A 25,619-nucleotide genomic window follows, 5' to 3' on the forward strand; every position below is an offset into this window, starting at 1 on the left:
GAATGAGTTACACCTGCCTGTTGCAGTTCATTCCTCCATCATCTGTTCTCAGCACTACAGTTCATTCTGATATTTCTGATGATCTCCTATAGACACAGTTACAAGATAAGGGGTGATTAATTAAAAGAGAGATGCAGAAAAAATTTCTTTATGCAGAGTGTGGTGAATCTCTGGAATTCTCTGAGTTACCAGCTATTCTCAGGGGGATGCATGCCAGAGGAGAAGAGGAGTGGAGGAGGGAAAAGATGATGTGAAAATTACATGGACCATGAGAAGTCATCGGGATGAATGTGGTGGAAATGTTCTCAAGTGCATTTATTTCAATACGTGGAGAACTGGAGGAAAGGTAGTCAAGCTTAGGGCATGGATTAGCACGTGGAATTATGCCCATTAGTGAGACTTGACTGCAAGAGGGGCAGGACTAGCAGCTCAATGTTCTGGGCTTCTGTTGCTTTAGGTGCAATAGAATGGGGGGCGGAGGGGGTGAAAGTGGGATTGCTGGTCATGGAAAATATCACAGCTGTGTTCAGGCAGGGCTCGTCTACTGAGGCTGTATGGGTGGAGCTGAAGAACGGGAAAGGTATGACCACACTTGCAGGGTTGTATTATAGACCGCCCAATAGTCAAAGAGGAGCAAATCTGTAGAGAGCTAGCAGTCAGCCGCAGGAAACGTGATAGTAGGGGATTTTAATTTTCCACATATTGACTGGGACTCCCATACTGTAAAAGGGCTGGATGGGTTGGAGTTTGTAAAATGTGTTCAGGAACGTTTTCTAAATCAATATATTGAGGTACCAACTAGAGAGGGTGCAATACTGGATCTCCTTTTAGAGAACAAGGCAGGACAGGTGACAGAAGTATGTGTAGGGGAACATTTTGGGTCCAGTGATCATTAGTTTCGAATTAATTACGAAGAATGATATGTCTGGGCCTCTCTCCCTTCAAAATATGGCAAATACTCGCTAGCTCACCTTGGGAGGGGAAGACTGTTGATTGGTGAAAAGATGGTCTTCTCTTTGCCATTTCAGGATCCCAGACTATCTCAAAGCACTTTAGAGCCAAGCAAGTAGATTAAGGGATAGCCCTCATGCAGGAATCGACACTGCAGTTGACGTAGAGCATAAATCCCACAACAGACCCTTTAAAAGAGCGAGGCCTTTTGCAGGGTTAGATTGGGAGGAGTGGGGTAAGGTCAGGAGCAACAGCTTGGTGTAAGTTACTTAAGTAACAGAGTGACCTGAGTTTGAGATTTGACACATTAATTCTGCATAAAAGAGTTAATCTGTATAAAACCATGGACAAGCATTACTGTTTATCTACGAGTTATTTTTCTGGTATCAAATGGAAAAGATCTGTGGAACAGTTTTATTATGTACAGATCCTCCCGTGAATGCCAGAATGTGAACAGGATCAAATTGCAGCTTTGTCAGTCTACTTACGAGCATGGAATTACCATAGAACGATGGGTGCAACTTTAGACTAGTTTTGATTATTTTACTTGGAGCGTTCCATGATATCATTTTATAATGCCCCATTGGTCCTCCTGTTGCTGAATGAGGATTGGATGATTAAGCAGTGAGGAGCCAGTCAAATTTAGGATTTGCAAGGCAACCTGGATAGTTAAAACACTGGACGTCTTCAAATGGGATATTGCTGTTTATATTGCATGACATTCAAGATGGGACATTAATATTTGTGTCACGGACATTACTATTTATAATATGGATCATCCTGTTGTTTACTGTTTATACCGTGGACCATCAAATCATGCTGTTTTGGTCGATGAGAGATGCAGAATGGGAGTTTGCTGTTTATAGCGAAGACTTTTATAAAGGCATCCACAGTGAGACAATACTCTTGAAATCACAGGAGATCAGTGGTGGGACAGTTCTCTTCATGCCTCAGGTGGGCAGTGAGACATTGCTCTTTAAGTGATAGGATACCTTTGTTGGGAAGGTGGTGCTTATAACACAAGGCACCAATGGTGGATGTCTGTAGTTGGACAGTGCAGTCTAAATCACAGGACCTTCCAAGGGGCAACAGTGTAATTGTGGGTGACTAGAGAGTGGGACAGTGCTGTTTAAATCCTGGGACATCTATGGTGGGCCAGTTCTCTGATAGTCCTACCTAAGAGTCTTCACCACAAGATCTGTAGTCATATATTGAGTGCTTCTTGAGAATAAAAGTGAATGAAATGGTTTTGGTGGCTTCTGTAGTTTTTTTTCCTTGTTTTGTGCAGAAAGTGTGCGCATACGTTTTTTATTTTGATTGAGAAATTGTAGCGCATGATCCTGACCAAAGCTGGTGCAAATTTACTTGGATTAACTGTGCCAATGCTCCATCTGGTAAAAATCTGTATTTTCTATGATGTTGTTAACATTTCACTTTCCCCCACACCCTCTCAACCTTTGCTAAGTATACTGCAATGAAGCTTTATCTCAGTGGTTTTCAAACTGCCCCCCCTAAACTCCCATTCCACTTTAAATAATCCCTATATCATCAGTGCTCCGTGATTAGTAGGGGATTGCTTAAGTGATTAGGAAGGGGAGGTTGAGAATCTCTGCTCTAGACCCAATTGTTACTGAAATATTTTGCTTGAGAAAAATTGTCATTGATCCATTTCCTTTGGAGTTACGAAACCATGCACATAACAAGTCAATTATGTACAATTAAAGCAGTGGTTTTCAAACTTTTTCTTTCCACCCACATACCACCTTAAGCAATCCCTTACTAATCACAGAGCACCAATGGCATAGGGAATACTTAAGGTGGAATGTGAGTTTGGGGGAGGGCAATTTGAAAATCATTGCCTCATCTCTATTACTTTCCCTAAAGATTCGTGTTAGAGGTGTATGTATTACTTTCTAATAATTATTTCCATTTTCCATCCCACAATAAACTGAATTCTTTATTTCTAAGTCCTTTGCCATCCTTTGGCTGACAAAGTCCTTGGCTGTGGAATTGGCTCTCCAAGTCGTGTATCTCTCCAGCCCTCCCTCTCAAGTCACTCTTCCCAAGCTGATTGGAGATACACTAGCATCTCCTTATTTTGCCTGACAGTTTTGTCATGTTTTAAGTTCTGTGTAATAAAAACAGAAAATGCTGGGAACAGGCAGTGTCTGTCATAGATAGCATAATTGATGTGAGATCAGTGTTTGTTTCCACAGATGCTGTGCTGTGTGCTTTCGGTTTTTATTTCAGATTTACTGCATCTGCAGAGATTTTATTGTCAGCATTGTAAATGTTTCTCGAGTTTTCTGTTTTTTTTAAAAAGTGAACTCTTGCATTTATGAAGCATTACATAACCACAGAATTTTAATTAATTTTGTAGCATATAAGGCTCAGCAAAGAATTTACCACAAGTTTCACTAAAAGAACACGATGGTGACTCAACAGTCTGCATTAGTGAAGTTGGTTGAGGCCACTACTGCGTAATTGTGAAGTTGCACCACTGAATTTTTTACATCCACCTGATCGGCCTCAGGTTCAGTACAGAGATGCACATCATGGTCGGCCAGTCATACTTGATGTTTGTGTAGATTCTGACTAGCCTGCTCTAGTGGCTACATAGGATATCAGTGTCTGTATGTTTTGATTGGTCGGGGCAGTGGGTTTTTATTTGCTTCGACCAGGCTTTCCCAAACTTTTTATTTCCACTCACATATCATTTTAAGTAATTCCTATGCCATAGATGTTCTGTGATTAGTAAGTGATTACTTAAGGTGGTCAGTGGGTGGAAAGAAAAAGTTTGAAAACCACTGTTTCAATTGTACCTAATTGACTCATTATGTGCATGGTTTCATAACTCCAAAGGAAATGCGCCAATGGCAATTTTTCTCAAGCAAAATATTTGGTCTAGAGCAGTCATTCTCAGCCTTCCCTTCCCACTCACAGACCACCTAAAACAATCCCTTACTAATCACAGAGCACATATGGCATACTTAAAATGGTCTGTGAGTGGAAAGAAAATGTTTGAGAAACCCTAGTTTAGACCAATCAGTGCTGTAAAACTGTGGGATACAACACATTGAATATTCAGAAGCAAACTTTTTCTGACTAAGTGCAAGGGACCTCACCTGGTTTAAGAAGAGCACAGAAGACATTAAGGCCGAATTGAATTGTTTATCTTCACATGTACTGAGATAGAAGGAAAAACTTTGTTGTGCATGCCATCCAATGAAGTCAATTTATCCTCAAGTACAACAGGTAGTGAAAAATCAGACAAAGGGGTGATGCGTCAGCATACAGGATGGAGATTGAAACCTTAGCTGAATGGTGCACCAACAACAACCTCGCACTCAATGTCACCAAAACCACGGAACAGAAATGTATGATCCAGTGATCATTGGATGATCAGAGGTGGAGAGGGTGATCAGATTTAAGTTCTTGAGATTTGCTATTTTGGAGGATCTTTCCTGGACCCAACGTGAAGAAAGTACGTCAGCGCCTCTACTTCCTCAGGAGTTTGTGGAGGTTTGGTATGACATCATAAACCCTGGCAAATTTCTACAGATGTGTTGGCAAAATTGTGCTGACTGACTGTATCACGGTCTGGTCTGGGGGACACCAATACACCTGAGCGTAAAGCCCTGCAAAAAGACAGTGAACACTGCCTAGGATATCACGGGCAAAACTCTCCCCAGCATCAAGAACATCTACAGAAACGTGATGAGAGCGATCATCAAGGATCCACCCCACCAAGCGCATGCTCTGTTCTCGCTGCTGCCATCAGGACAGAGGTATAGGTGCCACAAGACTCGCACCACCAGGTTCAGGAACAGCTGCTCCCCCTCCACCATCTGATTCCTCAACAACACACTCAATCAGGGACTCATTTAAGGACTCTTGCTTGTGCACTTTATTGATTTTCTTTTTGTTTTTTCTGAATTCCACAGTTTGTTTACATTCGTCATCTGTTTACAGTTCTTTGTTTATTTACATGTTTTACATTGTATACAGTTTATCTTTTGCACTTCAAGTAGTGGGAATTCTGCCACGACCACAGGAAAAAGGAATCTCAGGGTTGTACAGTATGTGATGTCATGTATGCACTCTGACAATAAATCTGAATCGGAGTCCCAGGGTTTGTAGCTTCTTGACCAGCACTGGGGGAATAATGGTATTGAAGGCTGAGCTGTAGTCGATGAAGAGCAGCTAGCTGCATGTGTGAGTTGCTGTTTTCAAGGTGATCCAGAGCTGAGTGGAGAGCCAGCGATTATTGCATCTGCTGTGGAACGATTGTGACAAGAGGCGAATTGCAGTGAGTCCAGTCCTTTACTTAGGTGCGTGTTAATTCTGGCCACGACCAGCCTCTCAAAGCATTTAATCACAGTAGAAGTTAGTGCTACTGGGCGATAGTTGTCAAGGCAGTTCCCGCTACTCTTCTTGGACACCGAGATGATTGATCCCATTTGGAAGCAGTGGGCATCTGTGACTCCAGCAATGAGCAGTTGAAAATGTGTTACAGCCAGCATGTGTTACAGTCAATGAAATGCATTGCAGGAAATGCAGCAGCCAATTTATACGCAGCAAATCCCAACAGAGAGCAGTGTGCAATAGAACAAAATTCACTTTTGTGGTAGGGTTGATTTAATTATGAGTATTAGCTAAGAACCTGGGAATAATCAACTTTCTAATAATTCAATTTTTCCTCCCTTCCCTTTTCCCTTTGTCTCCTCCCCCTTCCTTCTCTATTCATCTATCCATCCCTCCATCGCCTGCTTGTTGCTGTGCCCTCCCTCTCTTCATCTTTTACCTCCTCTCCTTTGGGACTGTGCTCCTCCCTATAGCCATCTCCCTCTATATTTTGTTCGGATGCCTGCAGACATTTGTTCTGACCTTGATGAAGGGCCCAAGCCTAAAACACTGGCTATGTATCTATCTTTGCCATATAAAGTGCACAGTTTGACCTGCTAAGTTTCTCCAGCATGGTGTTTTTACTTTTAATGTTCCTCTACTTTGTTTTGAAATCTTTCACATCTGCAAGCAGGGTTTCAATTTTTACATTCAAAATTTGTGCGCAGCATTGGCCTGGATTTTGCGCACAGGTTCCTGGAAGAGAACCTTAATTTACTCAGGAAACCCAGATAGAGTCAGAGAACAGCAGCAGTAATCATCGAGGATCCACACCACCCAGCACCCGCTCTGTTCTCACAGCTACCATCAGGAAAGAGGTCTTGGTGCCACAAGACTCGCCCCACCAGGTTCAGGAACAGCAGCTACCGCTCCACCATCAACAACAAACTCAGAGACTTCCTTTTGCATTGTATTGATTTTATTCTCTCTTACTTGTGCACATATTCTTGAGGACAGGTTTTTGCACTGCCAGTAATCCGTAATTCTACCTTGCCTACAGGAAAAAGGTATCTCAGGGTCATGTGTGATGTCATATGTGTTCTTGACAATAAACCTGAATCTGAAATTTGAAAAATACAGAGCATAATGTCATAGAGAAAATGTTCTGTACAAAACAGTGCAAGGATCATTTTCAGTAAGGGGTCCATTCGATAAGTCTAGTTACAGTGGAGAAGAAACTGTCCTTGCTTCTGGCAAGGTGGGAGGGAGCACTGGAGTGCAAGTCGCCTGGAGCAGCAAGAGTACGAGGAAAGGCCGTGTGGAAATAACGGGGAGGGGAATGACCAAAAGTGCATGAATACTGAAGACTACCAGACCGGAGAGAATTCAGGCAGATCAGGAGAGTGGATTGTGTTGGAGAATGTGCCAAAAACTGATATGTATTGGATGTCCAAAGAAACTTGAATGGCAAATAAGTGTGCTGGCCGTGGAATTGGACAAAAGACTCAAGGTGCCGGGATCTGAAGCAAAAAGAAACTATCTGCTAGAGGAACAAGTTAAGGAGAATCGGGGGTGGGGGGGGGGGGGGCAATGAAAGGCTCCAATCCAAAATGTTGAGCTTTCTTTTTCTCCCATTGATGTTGCTTGACCCACTGAGTTCCACCAGCAGATAATTCTTTGTTCTCCATGGACTTGGCCTGATGTAGTATTTCTACTTGCCAGTTTGTCCCCAAAATATTTGTTCAACTATCTTAAACTTTAATTTAGACATACAGTGTAGCATGGTGACAGGCCCACGAACCTGTGCCACCCAATTAACCTACAACCCCACTACGTTTTGGACAGTGAGAGGAAACTGGAGCACCTGGAGGAAACCCACGCAGACATGGGGAGGACATACAAACTCATTACAGACTGTGCCGGATACAGACCCCAGTCATTGGCACTGCAGCAGCATTGCGCTAACGGCTACGGTTCGGACCCAGTTGTTGGCACTGCACCAGCATTGCGCTAACAGCTATGGTAACTGGGCAGCCCCCTTATTTGAACAATGTTGGACCAGTCTCAAAGCACTGAGCACACGGTTCCTGTCTTCCTGGGTTTCTGTGAATGATTGTTTTACCTCCCATTACCTGGACTGCACACAATCACTCATATCTTTGCCGACCTAAGGATCACAGTATTTTTGATTGTTAAAGCAAACAGCAGTCCCTCCTCAAAAAAGGTTAGCTAATTAAAAAGTAATGCATAAAAACATGGGAAGTGACATTCTGCTGTGACAGAGAGCCAAAGCAGACATGCAATACTCATTAAGATGTGATTTCCCTGTGTGAAAGCAGCGTTGGGATTGCATTTGCTGGTTGGTCTCAGTGTTTAACAAAATTGTTACCATTAGTCAGCTGGCCTGATTTCTCTTGTGTAATATCCTACAAGTTGTGATACTAACTACTGAGTCCATTACTGACCCATGCAGTTGCATTCTGGGGTAAAGGAAACTGTCCCCTCAATCTCACCCTCTGTTCCATCTTCCTCACTGCAGAACTTTTCAATCTTTGTCATTTCCACTCTACAACCAAAATCACCTCAGACTTGGTCCTTGATTTGTGCTGGACAGACATGCTTTGAGTTCTTCACTGAAACTTGAGCGTCAATAGAGCCTTCGACTAAATACCTGGGCAACCTGCCCTGAATGTTCAACATCATCACTACCTAATACCAACCCAACCATTCAAGATCTAAGATGAGATTCCAAATTAACACTTCCAGAGTTGCATCTCAATGAAGGCTGATATCGACAAAGATGTGTGCCACCAACCCAGTGTGCTTTTAGAGCCTTCAGCATGCTGAGAAAAAGTCATTTTAAACTTACCACCAAGCTTGTGCTTCTCCACTCTCTTTTATGCTTTGGATCATGGATAACTTGGCCCAAAGCACTGCAGAGGTACAACCAAAATCCTTTAAATTCATTCACAAAATAGGCACATCAATGCAGAGTCCTCTGCCAGGCCAGCGTCAAAACTGATCGCAACCACCCACCTCAGGTGGACAGCCCATGGTGTCTGCATTCCCAGCACCTGTAATGTTTCTTGCTCCAGATCAGAGCAACTGTAGTCTCTTGTATCTTTATGGTTCTAACATGGTCCGTGTCCCTACTCAGCAGCCAAAATCCCGTGGGGGGGGGGCAGATCTGGGGCAGCAGCGGACCAGCGTAGGGTGCCAGAGCGGGAGAATGCCACCCGGCCTATCGTCAAGGAGTATCCTAGAAGAGGAGGGCCCTACGGGATAAAGGACTGCAGCAGAAGACCAGCGTGTGGCTCTGGGGCTGAAGGCTTCTCACCAGGCTGCTGGTTGCCGGAGAGTGGACCAGAATCCATTTTGGTGAGCAAGAACCTTGGGCGAAGACAACTTCTTAATCACATTGGGGGCTCAGAACCAGGGGTTGGATGCCTTGAGTTCAGGTTCACTGCTGGACTGGACAAGAGGTGGTGCGGCTACAGAGAGTGCAGGAGGCAGCAGCCTTGAAGGAGATGGAGGGATTTATGTCTCTGAAAGGAACCTCTTTTGCTTCTCTTTCTCATCTTGATAATGGCACCTTTTTGTGTGCCATTACCTTCTATCTGACAATAAAGGAATCTTGGATCTACCATGACAATTCAAATCTAGTATTAGAATAGAGTGCAAATTGGCAACTGGTTTGGAAGTGATTCCTCCGGGAGATGTGGATTGAGCTCACAGTGTATAATCCAATGATTGCCTTGTGGATTTATTGCTTGATGTGACTCTTGGCTTTTGCTGGTTACATTTGCTTTGCAGTTTCATCTGACTCAGAGTTTGTGCATTAAAGCGAACGCAAGTTTCATTGGATGCTGGGCAGTTTTTCAAAAGGCACACTATCCTTCCTTTGGGATGGGGCTGGGATTTAGTTGTGTATTCTGGTTTCAGTTTGGCGGATAACAGTTTTATAAGCAGGATTTTGCCTTTGAGAAAGTCCATTACAAAACCACATGCAAAAAGCATCTGGAGAAACTCAGCAGGTCAAAGCAGCATCATGGAAGAAGACTTTTAAAAAATTTTTGCTCTGAGCCCTTTATACTCCCACTGAGGCTACACGTCCTGCTGAGTTCCTCCATCCGATGTATTTTTTTGCTCCGTACTCCAGCATCTGCGGTGTCTTGTATCTCTAAACCACATCTTTTCTTCTGATTTTAATGTTAGGAGAACACATTAAGATATAATTCAAGCCAAAAGATACTATTGATTGTTATCACCACAATTTTCAAGGCAGTTCTCAGTGTCTCAAGGCCAGGAACCCAATGAGGCCGTGGGCTGCTGGAGATTGCGGTCAAGGGACTCATACCAGGCTGCGGACTGCTGGGACACTGGCTTGAAAGTGGCTGAGGGGGATATCAGGTACCGGAACCAGGATGTGAGAGTGCCGAGGGCACTGAAAGGTCCCTAATCGTGTAGGAGGTTTGGATCAGGAGCTCGGGTTGCCAATAGTTTGGACTGAGTGGCTGCAGGAGCACTGGAAGTCAATCCATGGGCACTCGGAGATTCTGGTGGGGGGGGGGGGAGGGTGGGCGGGGAATGGGAACAGCACCCAGTAGCCTGAGTACACCTGAGATTGTCTGATCTTGGAAGCTAAGCAGGCACAGGACAGGTCAGTAATTGGAGGGGAGACCGCCCGGGAACTTCAGGTGCTGTAGCTTTCTATAAGGGGCGCTGGACAAAGCGCCGACTCTCTGTCTGCCTTACAGTCAACAAAATTTGAAGTTACTTTTACTTTTAACTCTCTTTTGCTTCTCTTTCTCTGACTGTAAGAGGAACCTCAGGCAATTTCTGCCAACGGCAAATCTGTCTGCCTTACAGCAGGCAAAAGCAATTTTGTGTAATATGACACTTTTTATGACATGACAATAAATTGAATCTTGAATTCTTCAGTTTCTTTATTCTTTGCAAACTACTCTTAAATCGATGAGAAACCTCGAGAGTTTCTCCAACACTTTAGAGCATCCAACCATTTCAGTTCTGTGCCCCATTCCCACATTAACTTGTCTGTGCATGGCCTCGTGCACTGTCAAACTGGAGGAACAACACGTAATATTCTCTCTGGGCACCTTCCAACCCATGGCCAGCGCCAAGTATTCGGAGGCATTGCATCCCCAAAATGAGTTATTGTGCCCCCTCCCCACCTGCAGCACTACCATCACGTGGTTTTGTCTCCATGCGATATAAGCATGCATGTTTGTTACACCAGAGGGAGGAGGGGGAAGTGTGACAGCAGCACACAGGTATGGCACCTTCCTCACCCTACTGCTGAGCAAGTTTTCAAATGTCAGTTTGTGCCCCCACCTCCTCCCCCCACAGTTAACCTAATGCCCCCGCTTAGACATATTCTGATGCCGACTCTGTTCCAACCAGAAGGCGTTAACATCGATTTCTCCAGTTTTGGATGTGTCCCTCCCCCATCTCTCTTTTCTTGTCCCTCTGTCTCCTTTCCTCCAGTTTCCTCCCACCCCTCCTCCATTCACAGAGCCACCGCTTCCTCATCACTTTCCAGCTTTTTTCTCCTTTGCCCTCCCACCTACGACCCCTTGCCTGTTGGCCTTTGCTCCTCCCCCCATCTTTTTACTTGGGTGTTGCTCATACCTTGACAAAAGGCTCAGACCCGTGTTATCTTTGCTTCCTATGACCTGTTGAGTTTCTCCGCCACTTTTGCGTATTCATCTTAAATTGATAATTATCTTTGACAACCCTCACGCTGCCATCTGTAGTGCATTGAAGAATTTTTCTTGATCCCATCAGTTCAAAATACTGGCAAATTCAAGTTCAAGTTTATTATTGTCCGACTGCACAAGTACATCCCGATGAAACAGCATTCTCTGGTCCTCACTGCAAAGCATGCAGGCGCACAACCAGACAATAACACGCATTCAGACAAGCAATACATGTGCAGGACAAATATACAAATGAACAAATGTTGTTTTAGAATATGAGAGTCTCGGAGGGTTAGTGTGAGCTGTTTCTTTAGTTTTTCAGCATTCTCACTGCCCGTGGGAAGAAGCTGTTCCTCAACCTGATGGTTCTGGCTCTGATACTCCTGTATCTTTTTCCTGACGGGAGGAGCTGAAAGATGCTGTGTTTGGGATGCTAGTGGTCCTCAACGATCTTGTGCACCCTCTTCAGACAACGATCCTGGCGGACCACGTTGATGATGGAGAAAGAGACTCCACTGATCCTCTCTCCCACCGTAATGGTCGTGGATTGACCTCCGATCCAATTCCCTTCAGTGACTGTGCCACATTGTGATGCAGCTGGCCAGGATGCCCTCGATAGAGGTTCAGGAGAAGGTTGATGGTGATGGTGTTGCCTGCTTCAGTGTTCTCAGGAAGTGCAGAAGATGTGTGTCCATAATAGGTCACTTGTTAAGTGGTCTTTGAGGAACTTGGTGCTCTCTGCTCTATCCACTTCAGTTATTAATGTGAACTGGAGTGTGGTCATTCCTGGTCCTCCTGAAGTCCATGATCATCTCCTTTATCTTGTCCGCATTGAGAGTTTGAATATTAGTCTCGCACCATATCATGAGATTTTCCCCCTCTTCTCTGTAATGTGACTCAAAGTTGTTGCTGATGAGGCCGACTACTGTTGTGTAATCTGCAAACTTGATAACTCCGTTGAAATTCAGGCCTTTATTTCAATTTACATCGTACAAGGGATTATACAACATTGCTCTGCCATGCTGTTCATCACACTGTTCTCAACCTTTTTCATTCCACTCACATACCACTTTAAGTATTCCCTATGTCATAGGTGCTCTGTAAGAATTGCTTAAGGTGTTATGTGGGAGGAAGGAAAATGTTCGAACACCACTGTTTTAATTGTACCTCATTGACTCGTTATGTGCACGGTTTCATAACTCCAAAGGAAATGGGCCAGTGGCAATTTTTCTCAAGCAAAATATTTCAGTAACAATTGGGTCTAGAACAGTGATTCTCAACCTTCCCTTCCCACTCACATCCCACCTTAAGCAATCCCTTACTAATCACAGAGCACCGATGGCATAGGGATTACTTAAAGTGGGATGTGAATGGAAAGAAAAAGCTTGAGAACCACTGCACTAGATGAAAGTTGATAGAATGAATCATCAGGTATTTCAGCGTGTAAACAGGTCTGTGGTATGACCCAAGATATATCATTCCATTTTGACTTTTAAGGTTGTAACTTGAGGATGTGATCCTGAACAAGATGTGTTTAATTCCCTAAACCTTGGTAGCATTGAGCTGATGTCCTGACCTGTTGAAGCTCATTTAGCAATGGTATTTTTACAGAGCACCTGGATAGGGGTTTTCACCCTGCACTGATCAGCAGCTCAGACCGTCCAGGTGACTCACGAGAGACCTCAGATGCCAGAATCTAGAGGTTAAAAAAAAACCAAACGGCCGAGGACCTCTGGAGGGGGGAAAGGAATTCTTGACGTTTTGGGTCAAGATCCCGCACCAAGATTGAGAGTGGGGATGGATGAGATTAATAAGTAGGCATTAGGTGGAGTAAGGAAGGGTGAAGGATGATAGGCAGATTGAGCTGAGGACTAGAGGAGTAGAGTCGGGAGTTAGAGCCAGGTGGGTGTTTGGCGGGGGGGAGGACGAAGGTGGAGACAGGTGCTGGAAGATGGGTGCAAGAACGCAAAATCTACCCGCGATGGAATCTGATAAGTAAGCAAGGTGATAATGGAAACCATTAAGGGAGAGAACTGATGAGGATTGATGTGCTTAATCAGAGTGAGGACTGGCGAAACATACCTCTGGTCAGTTGGGAGAAGGTCCAAGAAATGGAAGAGATGCTTCTTTGGCCACAGAAGCAGGGCAAATCACATTTCTGAGGTACTCGAATGGAAGGTCTCTTCTTGAAAGTGGATACAGTGGAGATGGAGGAACTGGGTGAAAGAGATGGGCATCCTTACATTGCCGGGGGTGGGTGGTAATTCTAATGCAGGAAAGAGCAATCCCAGAGTTGTATGCGATGTCGTGTATGTACTCTGAGAGTAAATCTGGATCTGATTGGCCACCAGCAGAGTTTCAAAAGCCTAAGGTTGGGCAGGGAAGTGAGAAAATCCTGGCGGAGCTTTGAATTTATATGTTTAGATTAGGGTGATGTTCAATTCAGATGGTATTAGCTGAAGATTTGTTCACCTGTACCTCCTCTGATGACCAGGAGAGATGGGAGCAGACTTCAACATTCAGCCCATTGAGTCCACCCCATATCTGGTTATCACCCATCTACCTGGTGGAAATGAAAGGCGTTGTCCAAGAGGCCTTGCTACATTTCTGCAGTATATCATTTAGATGGTCCACATTACAGCTGCAATGTACCCATTGATGCAATGTGTGGCTACGCAGATGCTGGACGTGGCACTGTTTGCGAGGGCTGCTTTGTACAGGATGGCAGATGTGCCAAAATGTTGCTGGATCCTTCAGTTAATTCATTCTTCACAAACCGCTTTTAAATTGCCTGCTTTGACAGCTTTTCACCTTGTTGTACAATATCTGCATTTGGTGTGGTGGTTAGTGCAGCGCCTGTAATTAGGAATTAGCCGGGGCTTGAATCCCGCGCTGTCCGTAAGGAGCTTGTGCATTCTCCCCGTGTCCGTGCGGGTTTTCCCGGAGGCTCCAGTTTCCTTCCCACTGTTCAAAACGTACCGAGGGCGTAGGTTAATGGGGTGTAAATTGGGCGGCACGGACTCGAGGGCCGAAATGGCCAGTTGCAAGCCCAGTCTTGAAACTTCTACATTAACAGGTTCACTTTTCTGTGATATTTACTCTTGTGACTTTAATTCCATTTGGATTTTGAAGATGATGCAAATATAGACAGTTCCATCACAGTCCTGAGATTTGTGCTTTGGGTAGTGCACAGCTTCAGAAGGATTATTCTCGGACTCCCAGTTGTCGTCACAGTAATGGTGTCTAATCTCTGGTGACTTGTGTTGGCTGATGCTGGGGGATTTAACAGTAGTAATATCCTGACTGTGGCTTCCTCTTGTTTGTGGTGGTTGCACTTGGAATGCACGAGGTGTGAGCGTGATTTCCATGCTGATCAGCCTGCACAGGAAGGTCGGAGTGCAGAGTGGAATTGAGTCATACGAATATCCACAACCTTCTGGTCATTTGTACGTGCGATTAAGAGGTGTCAACTGTGGCTTCTCTCATCTCCAAATAGATGTTTGAGGGGTCCTTCACAGTCAGCGACATCTTTGTTACATTAAACTAAGACCGCTTTGTTGTTGGACAGACTTAAATATCCAGTGGCCCTGGAATATCATGGTTTGATGCTAAATTAATGCAATTTAAAATGGTCAGTACAATTAATAACTTTGCATTTTCATTGTCCTATTGTTGCTCCTTCCTGTAGCACCTGATTTGTTTTGTGTACTTTATTTTTTATGTCTGAGAGGTATTCTATAATTAGACTGTACATGAGCTGGTGATGTTGACTGTGGGATTTTCCAATGGTTTCCAGAGGTCTTTTTCTTCTTTGGCTTGGCTTCGCGGACAAAGATTTATGGAGGGGTAATGTCCACGTCAGCTGCAGGCTCGATTGTGGCTGACAAGTCCGATGCGGGACAGGCAGACACAGTCGCAAGGGAAAATTGGTGGGTTGGGGTTGGGTGTTGGGTTTTTCCTCCTTTGCTTTTTGTCAGTGAGGTGGGCTCTGCGGTCTTCTTCAAAGGAGGTTGCTGCCTGCCGAACTGTGAGGCGCCAAGATGCACGGTTTGAGGCGATATTAAGTGGTCACGCTCATTTCATGTTTATACCCCGCACTTTAAAGGTTCAGTATTTGCCCTGTGGCATTGGCATTTCTCACACCTGATTAAATTACAGTTCAGAAAGAAGGCCAGGATCTTCTACCAAGGTGTCCAAAATTGTAAAATAAACAACCCATGCAGCGCAACAGTACGTCACCTTCATGAGAAATGAGCGCAGGGATTCTTGTGGTCTACAGTCAGAAAACATCTGTGTTTATGAATCAGACAGTAATTCTGAATCATTATCTACAATGGAGACTCTGGGAGTGCAACAGAAACATGGGGCAAAAGTGGCTCATGTTACTGAGAGTCAGAAGTTTCCTGGGAAATCTAATTCTTTGCTAATTTCAGCATGTCTGCATGTGGAGACATTAGGTTCCTGCATCAAGTTGATCTGCTTGATCGAACTGATGTCCACATCAGCTCCGTGTTTGTGTGGCACTCGCTTAAGCTAAGTTTTCACAAAACCTTCAGCGCATTATCCAGGCTGAGGAATACTCTGTTGTTTCTCAAATAAGATGCTCGTCCAGAGTTCAGCCTACATTTTTGGATGGATTCGTCATTTAGAGGACAGTCACTGATGGGTTTGGAAAAAAAGAATTAATATCGTTAAAACTGGGGATGGTGGATGGAGGGGTGGGGTGGGTGTTAAGATCTTGTATTTTTTTTAAAGCCTCACACCTATAGCCCGAATAAACCTGAGATTGTCTGATCTCTGAAGCTAAGCAGGCTCAGGCCTGGTCAGTACTTGGAGGGGAGACCGTCCAGGTGCTGCAGGTTTCTGTGAGGGGCGCTGGACAAAGTGGCGAATCTCTGTCTGCCGTACGGTAGACAAAAGTTAAAGAATTTCATGATTCTTACATACTAAATGTAGGATTACATGACAATAATGGAACCTTTACCTTTATATCTGAACCAAGCCATGAAAGACCTCAACAATGAAGACGCTGTTTACATCCGGTACCGCACGGATGGCAGTCTCTTCAATCTGAGCCACCTGCAAGCTCACACCAAGACACAAGAGAAACCTGTCCGTGAACTACTCTTTGCAGACGATGCCGCTTTAGTTGCCCATTCAAAGCCAGCTCTTCAGCGCTTGACGTCCTGTTTTGCGGAAACTGCCAAAATGTTTGGCCTGGAAGTCAGCCTGAAGAAAACGGAGGTCCTCCATCAGCCAGCTCCCCACCATGACTACCAGCGCCCCCACATCTCCATCGGGCACACAAAACTCAAAACGGTCAACCAGTTTACCTATCTCGGCTGCACTATTTCATCAGATGCAAGGATCGACAACGAGATAGACAACAGACTCTCCAAGGCAAATAGCGCCTTTGGAAGACTACACAAAAGAGTCTGGAAAAACAACCGACTGAAAAACCTCACAAAGATTAGCGTATACAGAGCCGTTGTCATACCCACACTCCTGTTCGGCTTCGAATCATGGGTCCTCTACCGGCATCACCTACGGCTCCTAGAACGCTTCCACCAGCGTTGTCTCCGCTCCATCCTCAAAATTCATTGGAGCGACTTCATCCCTAACATCGAAGTACTCGAGATGGCAGAGGCCGACAGCATCGAGTCCACGCTGCTGAAGATCCAGCTGCGCTGGGTGGGTCACATCTCCAGAATGGAGGACCATCGCCTTCCCAAGATCATGTTATATGGCGAGCTCTCCACTGGCCACCGTGACAGAGGTGCACCAAAGAAGAGGTACAAGGACTGCCTAAAGAAATCTCTTGGTGCCTGCCACATTGACCACCGCCAGTGGGCTGATATCGCCTCAAACCGTGCATCTTGGCGCCTCACAGTTCAGCGGGCAGCAACCTCCTTTGAAGAAGACCGCAGAGCCCACCTCACTGACAAAAGACAAAGGAGGAAAAACTCAACACCCAACCCCAACCAACCAATTTTCCCCTGCAACCGCTGCAACCGTGTTTGCCTGTCCCGCATCGGACTTGTCAGCCACAATCGAGCCTGCAGCTGACGTGGACTTTTACCCCCTCCATAAATCTTCGTCCGCGAAGCCAAGCCAAAGAAAGAAGTCTCTTTCTCTAGAAAGAAAGTTTGAGGAGAGAATTGGTGTCAGTGCCTTTATTCCAGAGACTGACTGATACACACTTTCTCATAAATGAACTTCTCATTTTTTTTAAATGCACAGGAGGTCATTCAGCCCATCAGGTTTATGCAGCCCCATTAGTCTCCTACCATCACATGTTCCGGTAACCTATTATCTGCCGTCAACTCCTTCCCTTCACCAATTCTTCTGCCACCCTTGGGAATAATTTACTGTTGCTAATTGAACCTGCCTACCAGCTTGTTGGGGGTATGTGAGGAAATCACAGAGCACCCAGGAAAATGCGCATGGAAGAATATGCAAACTCCATGCAGATGGCATTGAAAGGCAGAATGGGACCCATGGTATTGGCTAGGTTACTGATGACAGCTCCCTCAGTTATCATCTTTTAATCCTTTTTTTTTAACCTCCTCTTCCCTACCTTTGTAATCTCACAGATCACTGTGTTCATATAATTCTGGCCTGTTGGTTGACTCCTGTTTTAATCCCTCTAATGTTGACCATCCCAAGACCCCTGAGCTCTGGAATTACTTCACTGTTTCTCCCAATCGATGGTTGACCAAGCTTTAGGTCATCTGGTCGAGAATCTCCTATTTCACCAAGTTTTGAAAATGGTAATTATTACTATTAATAAAAGGGCAGCACTTAACAAAAGGTTTGGCCTTTCAGTAACATAGCTAACTTAACACCATGCATGGTAAAAAAAAAACTCTTTGCATATGTAGTAATTTCCACGATGAAATCCCAGAATATATCACCATGGCCTTGCCAGGCAGACTATCCTGTTGTTTGCATCTCTGAACAGCTCCTGACTGTCACGAGGCTCTCAGCTTTTTAATTATGCAGCCCAAGTCTGGAACATTGTGACCATGAGGGAACCGCTGACATAGCTTTTGCCACAAAAGTTTGATTCACCATGTAAAACGTCTGTTAACACTGATCTTCACAAGATGCATATTAACAAAATACACTGAAATCCCAGAAATATTTCTCAGACCTGACCTCTTCACTAAGCAACCAGGTTATCCCCGATTAGCCAAGATTTTTTCCTTTTGCAAAGTGGTTGCCCAACAGGCAGAGAGTTCTGGCCCAAGGCAGAAGCTTTTAAAAGGATTTTCATGTTAAAGGTCTAAGTGAGAACGCTGAAGTGGAAACCCTTCCTAATGGCGCCGAAGGAGACCAGTGTATTGTGATCCATTGAGTTTTCCTTGCTCACTATCCTTGACTTTCAGGCTGAAGAAGGTAAAAGGCACACTCCAAATTTGTGTGAAAATTTTACACTGAATTTCTTTCCTCCTCCTAGAATGTTTTCTTGCAAACTGTTTAAAGTACTTATGCTGTAATAGGCCTTCTGTGGGAGAGCAGAGGGTCTTTTCCTGTTCAGTATCCTGATGAAAAACCAGGGCGAACATTCTCCATGGCTGATATTGTCAAGCCATCTGGTCTGTTGTAAACCTCAGGGAGCATGTTCAACAAAAATGTTCAGTTGTGCTCAGATAAATAGATATTTGATCCAAGTGGAGAATTCCATTGTGGCAAATCACTTCCTATTCATTGCTATACCATAACATTCCTGAGCAAAGCGCAGCCTGCTGCCCAGTTATTCAGGATCCATAATTTTCAGAATGTTATTACTACTTGTATAAATTTTCACTTTATTCCATGGTTGTGGAATTGTTCAGTTTCTCACATTTTCTCCATTGCTCCGAGATTCTTCTTTGCCATCTGGACCCTTGCCCACTGTGAGTATGGGGTGGCAGTCTGAAGCATAATGGCGATAACGGTTTAGTGTAGCGGTCGGCACCACGCGGTGACAGCACCGCCGACCTGGGTTAGAATCTGACACTGTCTGTAAGGAGTTTTTACATTCCTCCCGTGTCTGCATGGCTTTCCTCCCACCCTTCGAAAATATATGGGGGATGTAGGCCAATTGGATGTAATTGGGTGGGCCGAAAGAACCTGTTACCATGCTGAATGTCTAATAAATTTTAAAAAATGATAGGACTGATGGAATTTAAGGTTCACAGTTCCTTTTATTGATATGGCTGATGAGGTGGTCAGGATAACAGGAGGCACACAGTCAAGAGAAAGAAATGCTGGGGACACTCAGTGGCAGCATCTGTGGGAAGAGAAACTGAGCCTCGCGTTTAGGTTGTAGACCCTTTGTCAAACGATGGCCTGACCTGCTGAGCTTTTCCAATGTTTTCTCTTTTTATTATCAACGCATAGAGATGTCACACAAGACCTCACAGCAATATGATCACACCAAGGTAAGGACAGGTCAATAGAGCAAGAAACCCTTGATCAGGGCGAGGGTAGGGCGTTGGGGTTGAAAAGTTGACTGTTTCTCTTTCCTGAATGCAATCTGACCCACTGAGTGTTTGCAGCATTTTCATAATTTATTTTCAACAGCTGCAGCATTTGTAAATTTCGGGTATTCTGCGGTAACGGATTGCATCCTGTTCAGAATGTAAAGGGACATTAATAGATTAGGCGAGTGGGTAGAATGTGTCTAATAGATTTCAGATAAGCAAACGTGAGGTCATGCACTTTGGACCAAAAAAGCCTAAAATAGTATTCCTAAACAAGTTCATAACAGTGGAGGTCCAAAAGACGTTCTGGATCCATGTACTCACATCATGAAACTGCCTTGGCAAAGTTCAGAAGGTAATCAAAGCAGCTAACGGAATGGCAATCTTTACATCTGATGGACTGGTGAACAATGCGTTACGTTGCACCTCAATTGTACAAAGTTCAGAAGCAACCAAGGTTACTGTGAGCCATTCTCATTTGTACCTTCGGAAGGATGTATTATCACAGAGGAGTGCAGTGATGAATTATTAGGGTGTTTCTTGTACTCTAAGGATTGAACAGCAGCAAAAGATTGTACTAATTAGTATTCATTTCCCCAGATGTAGATCTATTTCATCTGAGTTTCATTTGCTGTTCAACAGACGTTACAAGCCATTTGCCACTTTTTAAAAGTATTGATGATGATTATTGTCATACACATTGTACAATGTACATGTGCACTGAATTTCTTTCTTACTGCAGCTGAACAGGTACTTGGTTTAAAAAAAAGCAAGAATATATATTAAATTAATTTGGTACGATAATAACATTGCGGAGATCTGTGTGGGATTCACTCATTTATGTGAGTTCATAGAACCCAATGTTTAGTCAACAGATTTCCCAAGCATTGATCAACATTAACTGACACTGACTATGGATAAGAGGAACCCCAGCATTTAGAACATAGAACCCTGCAGTGCAGGGACAGGCCCCTCAGCCCACCTTGATGCTAAACTAATTTCCCCATCTTTCACATGATTCCCTAGCCCTTTATTCCCTGACTGTTCATGTGCCTGATTAAGCAGTATGTGCCTGCTTATCATCTCTGCTTCTACAATTTAAATTTGGGGAATTGAATGCTAATTAGTACAATCTTTTGCTGCTGTACAATCCTTAGAGTACAAGAAGCACCCTAATAATTAATCACTGCACTCCTCTGTGATAATACATCCTTCCGATCGTTCAAATGAGAATGGCTCACGGTAACCTTGGTGGCTTCTGAACTTTGTACAGCTGAGATGCAACATAACCGCCTTGTTCGCCAGTCCTTCAGGTGTAAAGACTGCCATTCCGTTAGCTGCCTTGATCATCTAATGAACTTCACTCAGGGAATTTCATGATGTGTATATATGGATCCAGAAAGTTTTTTGGACCTCCACTGTTTTTAACTTTTTTTGGTGTTTAGGAATACTATTCTAAATCTTTTTTGGTCCTCGCATGTGCTTGCTTGAGGCATCTACCACTCTGTGCAAAAAAAAAAAGAAACTCATGTGGCCTTGTGCATTTGCTTCAAACTTTCTCCCTCTCATCTTAAAATAAAGCTCTCTAATCCAATATTTGACATTTTTGACTCTGGGCAAAAGATCCTGACTCTCCACCCAATCTATCCTACACGTTATTTTCTGTATTCCGTCGAATAATCTTTCAGCCTCTGATGCTCCAGAGAAAACAATTATTTTTGCGCTAATTATTGTAGCTAATACAGTCCAATCCAGGCAAAATCCTGGTAAATCTCCTCTAAAGCCTCCCCCTTCTCCCTATAATATGTTGACCAGCAATGTACATAATACTCCAAATGTGGCATTACCAAAGCTTCATAAGCAACAACATGACTTTCTGAACTTTATACTTAATTCCCAAATGATAAAGGCAAGCATGCCGTACATCTTCATTTACCACCCCATTCCACGCCATGTGATGACAATAAACTCTCATCATCTACTTGCGCTGCCACTTTCAGGGTGCCATGGACTTGCATCCCAAGTTACTCCTGTACATCTGTGCTCCTAAGGGTCCATCCTCTTAGTTTCCTTTCACACTTGACCCCACAAAATGCAGCCTGATTCACTTGCTCATGTTAAACTCCATCTGCCATTTCTGTGCCCAAGTTTCCAATGGATCTCTTTCATGCTGTATCATTTTTGCAACCTACCTCACTGCCCACAACAGCACCAATTTTCATCTCATCTGTGAGCTTACTAGTCAAATCATTTACAGTTTCATTCAAATAATTTCTATAAATCACAAACAACCCAAAGTCCCAGCACTCGTCCTCCTGGAACACCACTGGTTCAGTCAGAAACACCCCTGCACCACTACTCTCTGCCTTCTGTAACCAAGCTAATTTTCTATCCAATTTGCCAGCTCAGAGAGGATCACATGTGATTCAATCTTCGAGACCATGAGAGACCTCGTCACGTACAAGTATAAGAGATCTAATATCACAGTATGATCATTTTGACTTAGTAGGCTGACTACAGCAGGGGGTTATGAAGATCTGCAGGTGGGCCAGTGAGTATGAGACTTTGGTTTTGGGGGCAGGAATTGCTTGGGGTTCATAAGGTGAATATTCACATCTGGAGGACAAGCCAGGATGTATTCAGAGAGGGCAGAGAGCTGAAGCCGGCAGGCAGACCAAGTGAGTATGTGGGCCAGGATGAGCATTGTACTTTAGACATTTGGTAACAGGCCAGTTCGGCCCATGAGTCTGTGCTGCTCAATTGTACCTAATTAACCTGCAACCCCCCACCCCCGGTCCGTTTTGAATGGTGGGAGGAAAGCGGAGGTCCTGGGGGGAAAACCCACAGACACAGGGAGAATGTACCAACCCCTTACAGACAGCGCAGGATTTGAATCCAGGCACCAATCGCTGATGATGTTACAGTGTTGCGCTAACTGTGCCATGGTAAACTTGGACAGAACTCCAAGTGGGAGAATGTGCTGGAGCGTACAGTAGGAGGAATGGATGAAGCTGGCTGGTAGAATATTATACAGCGCATTCAATTTGATTCCGAATGAACACGAAAGAAAAAAAAGTTCAAGGTTCGTTTTTTAATGTCACTGCAGACAGGCGGAATACCCATTCAATATAGAGTAGAAGACCAGAAATCCGGACCACCTGAGAATCTGGACTTTTCTAAAATTCTCGAATGTTTTAATTTTGCGTGCGTAAGTGCCACGGATGCTCAGAAGCAACAAGCAACCAGAAACTGCCAGTGTTCCATCGACAGCACTGCAGCGAACACAACAGAAGTTGCGGAAATGAGTGAATAAATATTTATTTGTTTTCTGTGCTTTATATTTGATATGAAAATATTTTGTCAATAAACTAAAATAAATAATTAATGGGATGGCATTACCTCTGCTTTAATTTGTACACAGTATTTTTCTTTTAGTGTTCATTTTTAAACATAATTTCAAGCATTACGTGCTTTTATTAATATTGAAAAATGTTATGTTTACGTTTTTGTCATGTTGACTTTTCATTAAAACTGCTTGTTCTGATAAATGAAGCAGGCTGTATTTGGTCATTAATTAAATGGTCAACATTTACCTGTTCATCTCTTCTTAAATTTGAAAAGTACTGTCTAAAAATCCAGAAAATTTGAAAACCCGGACCCACCCATTCCCCAAGCAGTCTGGATTTTCAGACTTTTACTGTATAACAAACTGTGCAATAAGAAAAAAAGATTGAAGAGTTAAATATTTGTAACCATCTTGGCTATTTGTTTGATTAAAATTTATGATCATATATATTTGACTCTGACCATTTATTTTACAGCTGCCGCTGAAGGTAAAGGGAAAAGCGGGGAAGACTTCTTCCAGAAGGTACTGTACAATGGATGACTCCCATGTTTTAAAGAAGATTAACTGTGAATTATATTTAAAACCACTTAGGAAGGTGGTTGCACCATAAGATGATGACTTTATAGGTTGATGAGACCAATGTTAACTGTGAGTGGAAAGTATAAAGGTGCACATTGGCAGTCCCCGACTTACGACCGTGTTCCATTCTGACCGTCCGGATGTATCTCGAAGTGGACGTGAGTCGGAAGTATGTAAGCATGGCATGTAGATGTCGAAAATTGGTTGATTACCTTTATTATCAATTCCAAATCAAACATCAGCAGGGGATCTATCAGCATTAAATGGGTTTTTCCTCTTGCTCATTGTCTTCTGCGGCGAGCTTTTTGCATTTGTGTTGTCCACGCATGTACGCATGCGGCTGTTATTTGAAAAATACTTTTCGGCCAAATGTAAGTTAGGGACTCTTTGGCTTGGCTTCGCGGACGAAGATTTATGGAGGGGTATGTCCACATCTGCTGCAGGCTCGTTGGTGACTGACAAGTCCAATGCGGGACAAGCAGGCACGGTTGCAGCGGTTGCAAGGGAAAATTGGTTGGTTGGGGTTGGATGTTGGGTTTTTCCTCCTTTGTCTTTTGTCAATGAGGTGGGCTCTGCGGTCTTCTTCAAAGAAGGTTGCTGCCCGCCGAACTGTGAGGCACCAAGATGCAAGGTTGGAGGCGAGATCAGCCCACTGGCGGTGGTCAATGTGGCAGGCACCAAGAGATTTCTTTAAGCAGTCCTTGTACCTCTTTGGGGCACCTCTGTCTCGGTGGCCAGTGGAGAGCTCGCCATAGAACACGATCTTGGGAAGGCGATGGTCCTCCATTCTGGAGACGTGACCCTCCCAGTGCAGTTGGGTCTTCAGCAGCGTGGATTCGATGCTTGCAGATTCTACCAGCTCGAGTACTTCGATGTTGGTGATGAAGTCACTCCAATGAATGTTGAGGATGGAGCAGAGACAGCGCTGATGGAAGCGTTCTAGGAGCCGTAGGTGATGCCGGTAGAGGACCCATGATTCAGAGCCAAACAGGAGTGTGGGTATGACAACGAATCTGTACACGCTGATCTTTGTGTGTTTCTTCAGGTGGTTGTTTTTCCAGACTTTTTTGTGTAGTCTTCCAAAGGCGCTATTTGCCTTAGCGAGTCTGTTGTCTATCTCGTTGTCGATCCTTGCATCAGATGAAATGGTGCAGCCGACGTAGGTAAACTGGTTGACCGTTTTGAGTTCTGTGTGCCCGATGGAGATGTGGGGGGGCTGGTAGTCATGGTGGGGAGCTGGCTGATGGAGGACCTCAGTTTTCTTCAGGCTGACTTCCAGGACAAACATTTTGGCAGTTTCCACAAAACAGGACGTCATGCGCTGGAGAGCTGGCTCTGAATGGGCAACTAAAGCGGCATCATCTGCAAAGAGTAGTTCACGGACAAGTTGCTCTTGTGTCTTGGTGTGAGCTTGCAGGCGCCTCAAATTGAAGAGACTGCCATTTGTGCAGTACCGGATGTAAGCAGCATCTTCATTGTTGAGGTCTTTCATGGCTTGTTTCAGCATCATGCTGAAGAAGATAGTAAAGAGGGTTGGTGCGAGGACGCAGCCTTGCTTCACGCCGTTTTGAGAGCTCATTGCTGTATCTGACCCAACCTTGTTGGTTTTCATGCAGTTGGATAACCATGTTGAGGAACTTTGGGGGACATCCGATGCGCTCTAGTATTTGCCAAAGCTCTTTCCTGCTCACGGTGTCGAAGGCTTTGGTGAGGTCAACAAAGGTGATGTAGAGTCCTTTGTTCTGTTCTCTGCACTTTTCTTGGAGCTGTCTGAGGGCAAAGACCATGTCAGTAGTTCCTCTGTTTGCGCGAACAGAGTTAGGGACGACCTGTATACCAAAGGTTCCTTCCTCTGTAACTATAATCCCTTACCATTAGAACACGTGTGAGAAGACACACAAATGCTGGAGAAACTCAGCAGGTCAAACAGTGCCTTTATGTAGCAAAGGTGAAAGGCACTGTTTGACCTGCTGAATTTCTCCAGCATTTGTGTGTTTTTTCACTTAACCACAGTGTCAACGTTATTCTGTGTTTTACCATTATAACACACATTGTCATCTGCTTTGTGTCAACTGTGAAGATTTCAAGGATAACTTTAATCCTCTTCATTGGGATAGCAAAATCAGTAGTTCAAGGACAGCTACCGTGAGCGAATGTCTTTTGTGTTGTGCTTTGTCTTGACATTTGCTTCCAATCCCTCTTCCATTAAGTTAC

The 25,619-nt window shown here is 44.2% G+C and overlaps 1 protein-coding gene across 2 annotated transcripts in view; it reads left to right on the top strand.

Moving 5' to 3' along the window:
• Positions 1 to 25,619, top strand: part of LOC138744475 (protein bicaudal C homolog 1-like) — a 284,405-nt gene that overhangs the window by 60,002 nt on the left and 198,784 nt on the right. For both annotated transcript variants that reach the window (XM_069900687.1, XM_069900689.1), the window contains exon 2: positions 23,302 to 23,348. In XM_069900687.1, coding sequence (XP_069756788.1) covers positions 23,302 to 23,348 — 47 coding nt within the window. The remainder of the gene's footprint in view (positions 1 to 23,301; positions 23,349 to 25,619) is intronic.

Source organism: Narcine bancroftii, chromosome 10 (assembly GCF_036971445.1).
Source record: "Narcine bancroftii isolate sNarBan1 chromosome 10, sNarBan1.hap1, whole genome shotgun sequence".
Lineage (NCBI taxonomy): Eukaryota > Metazoa > Chordata > Chondrichthyes > Torpediniformes > Narcinidae > Narcine > Narcine bancroftii.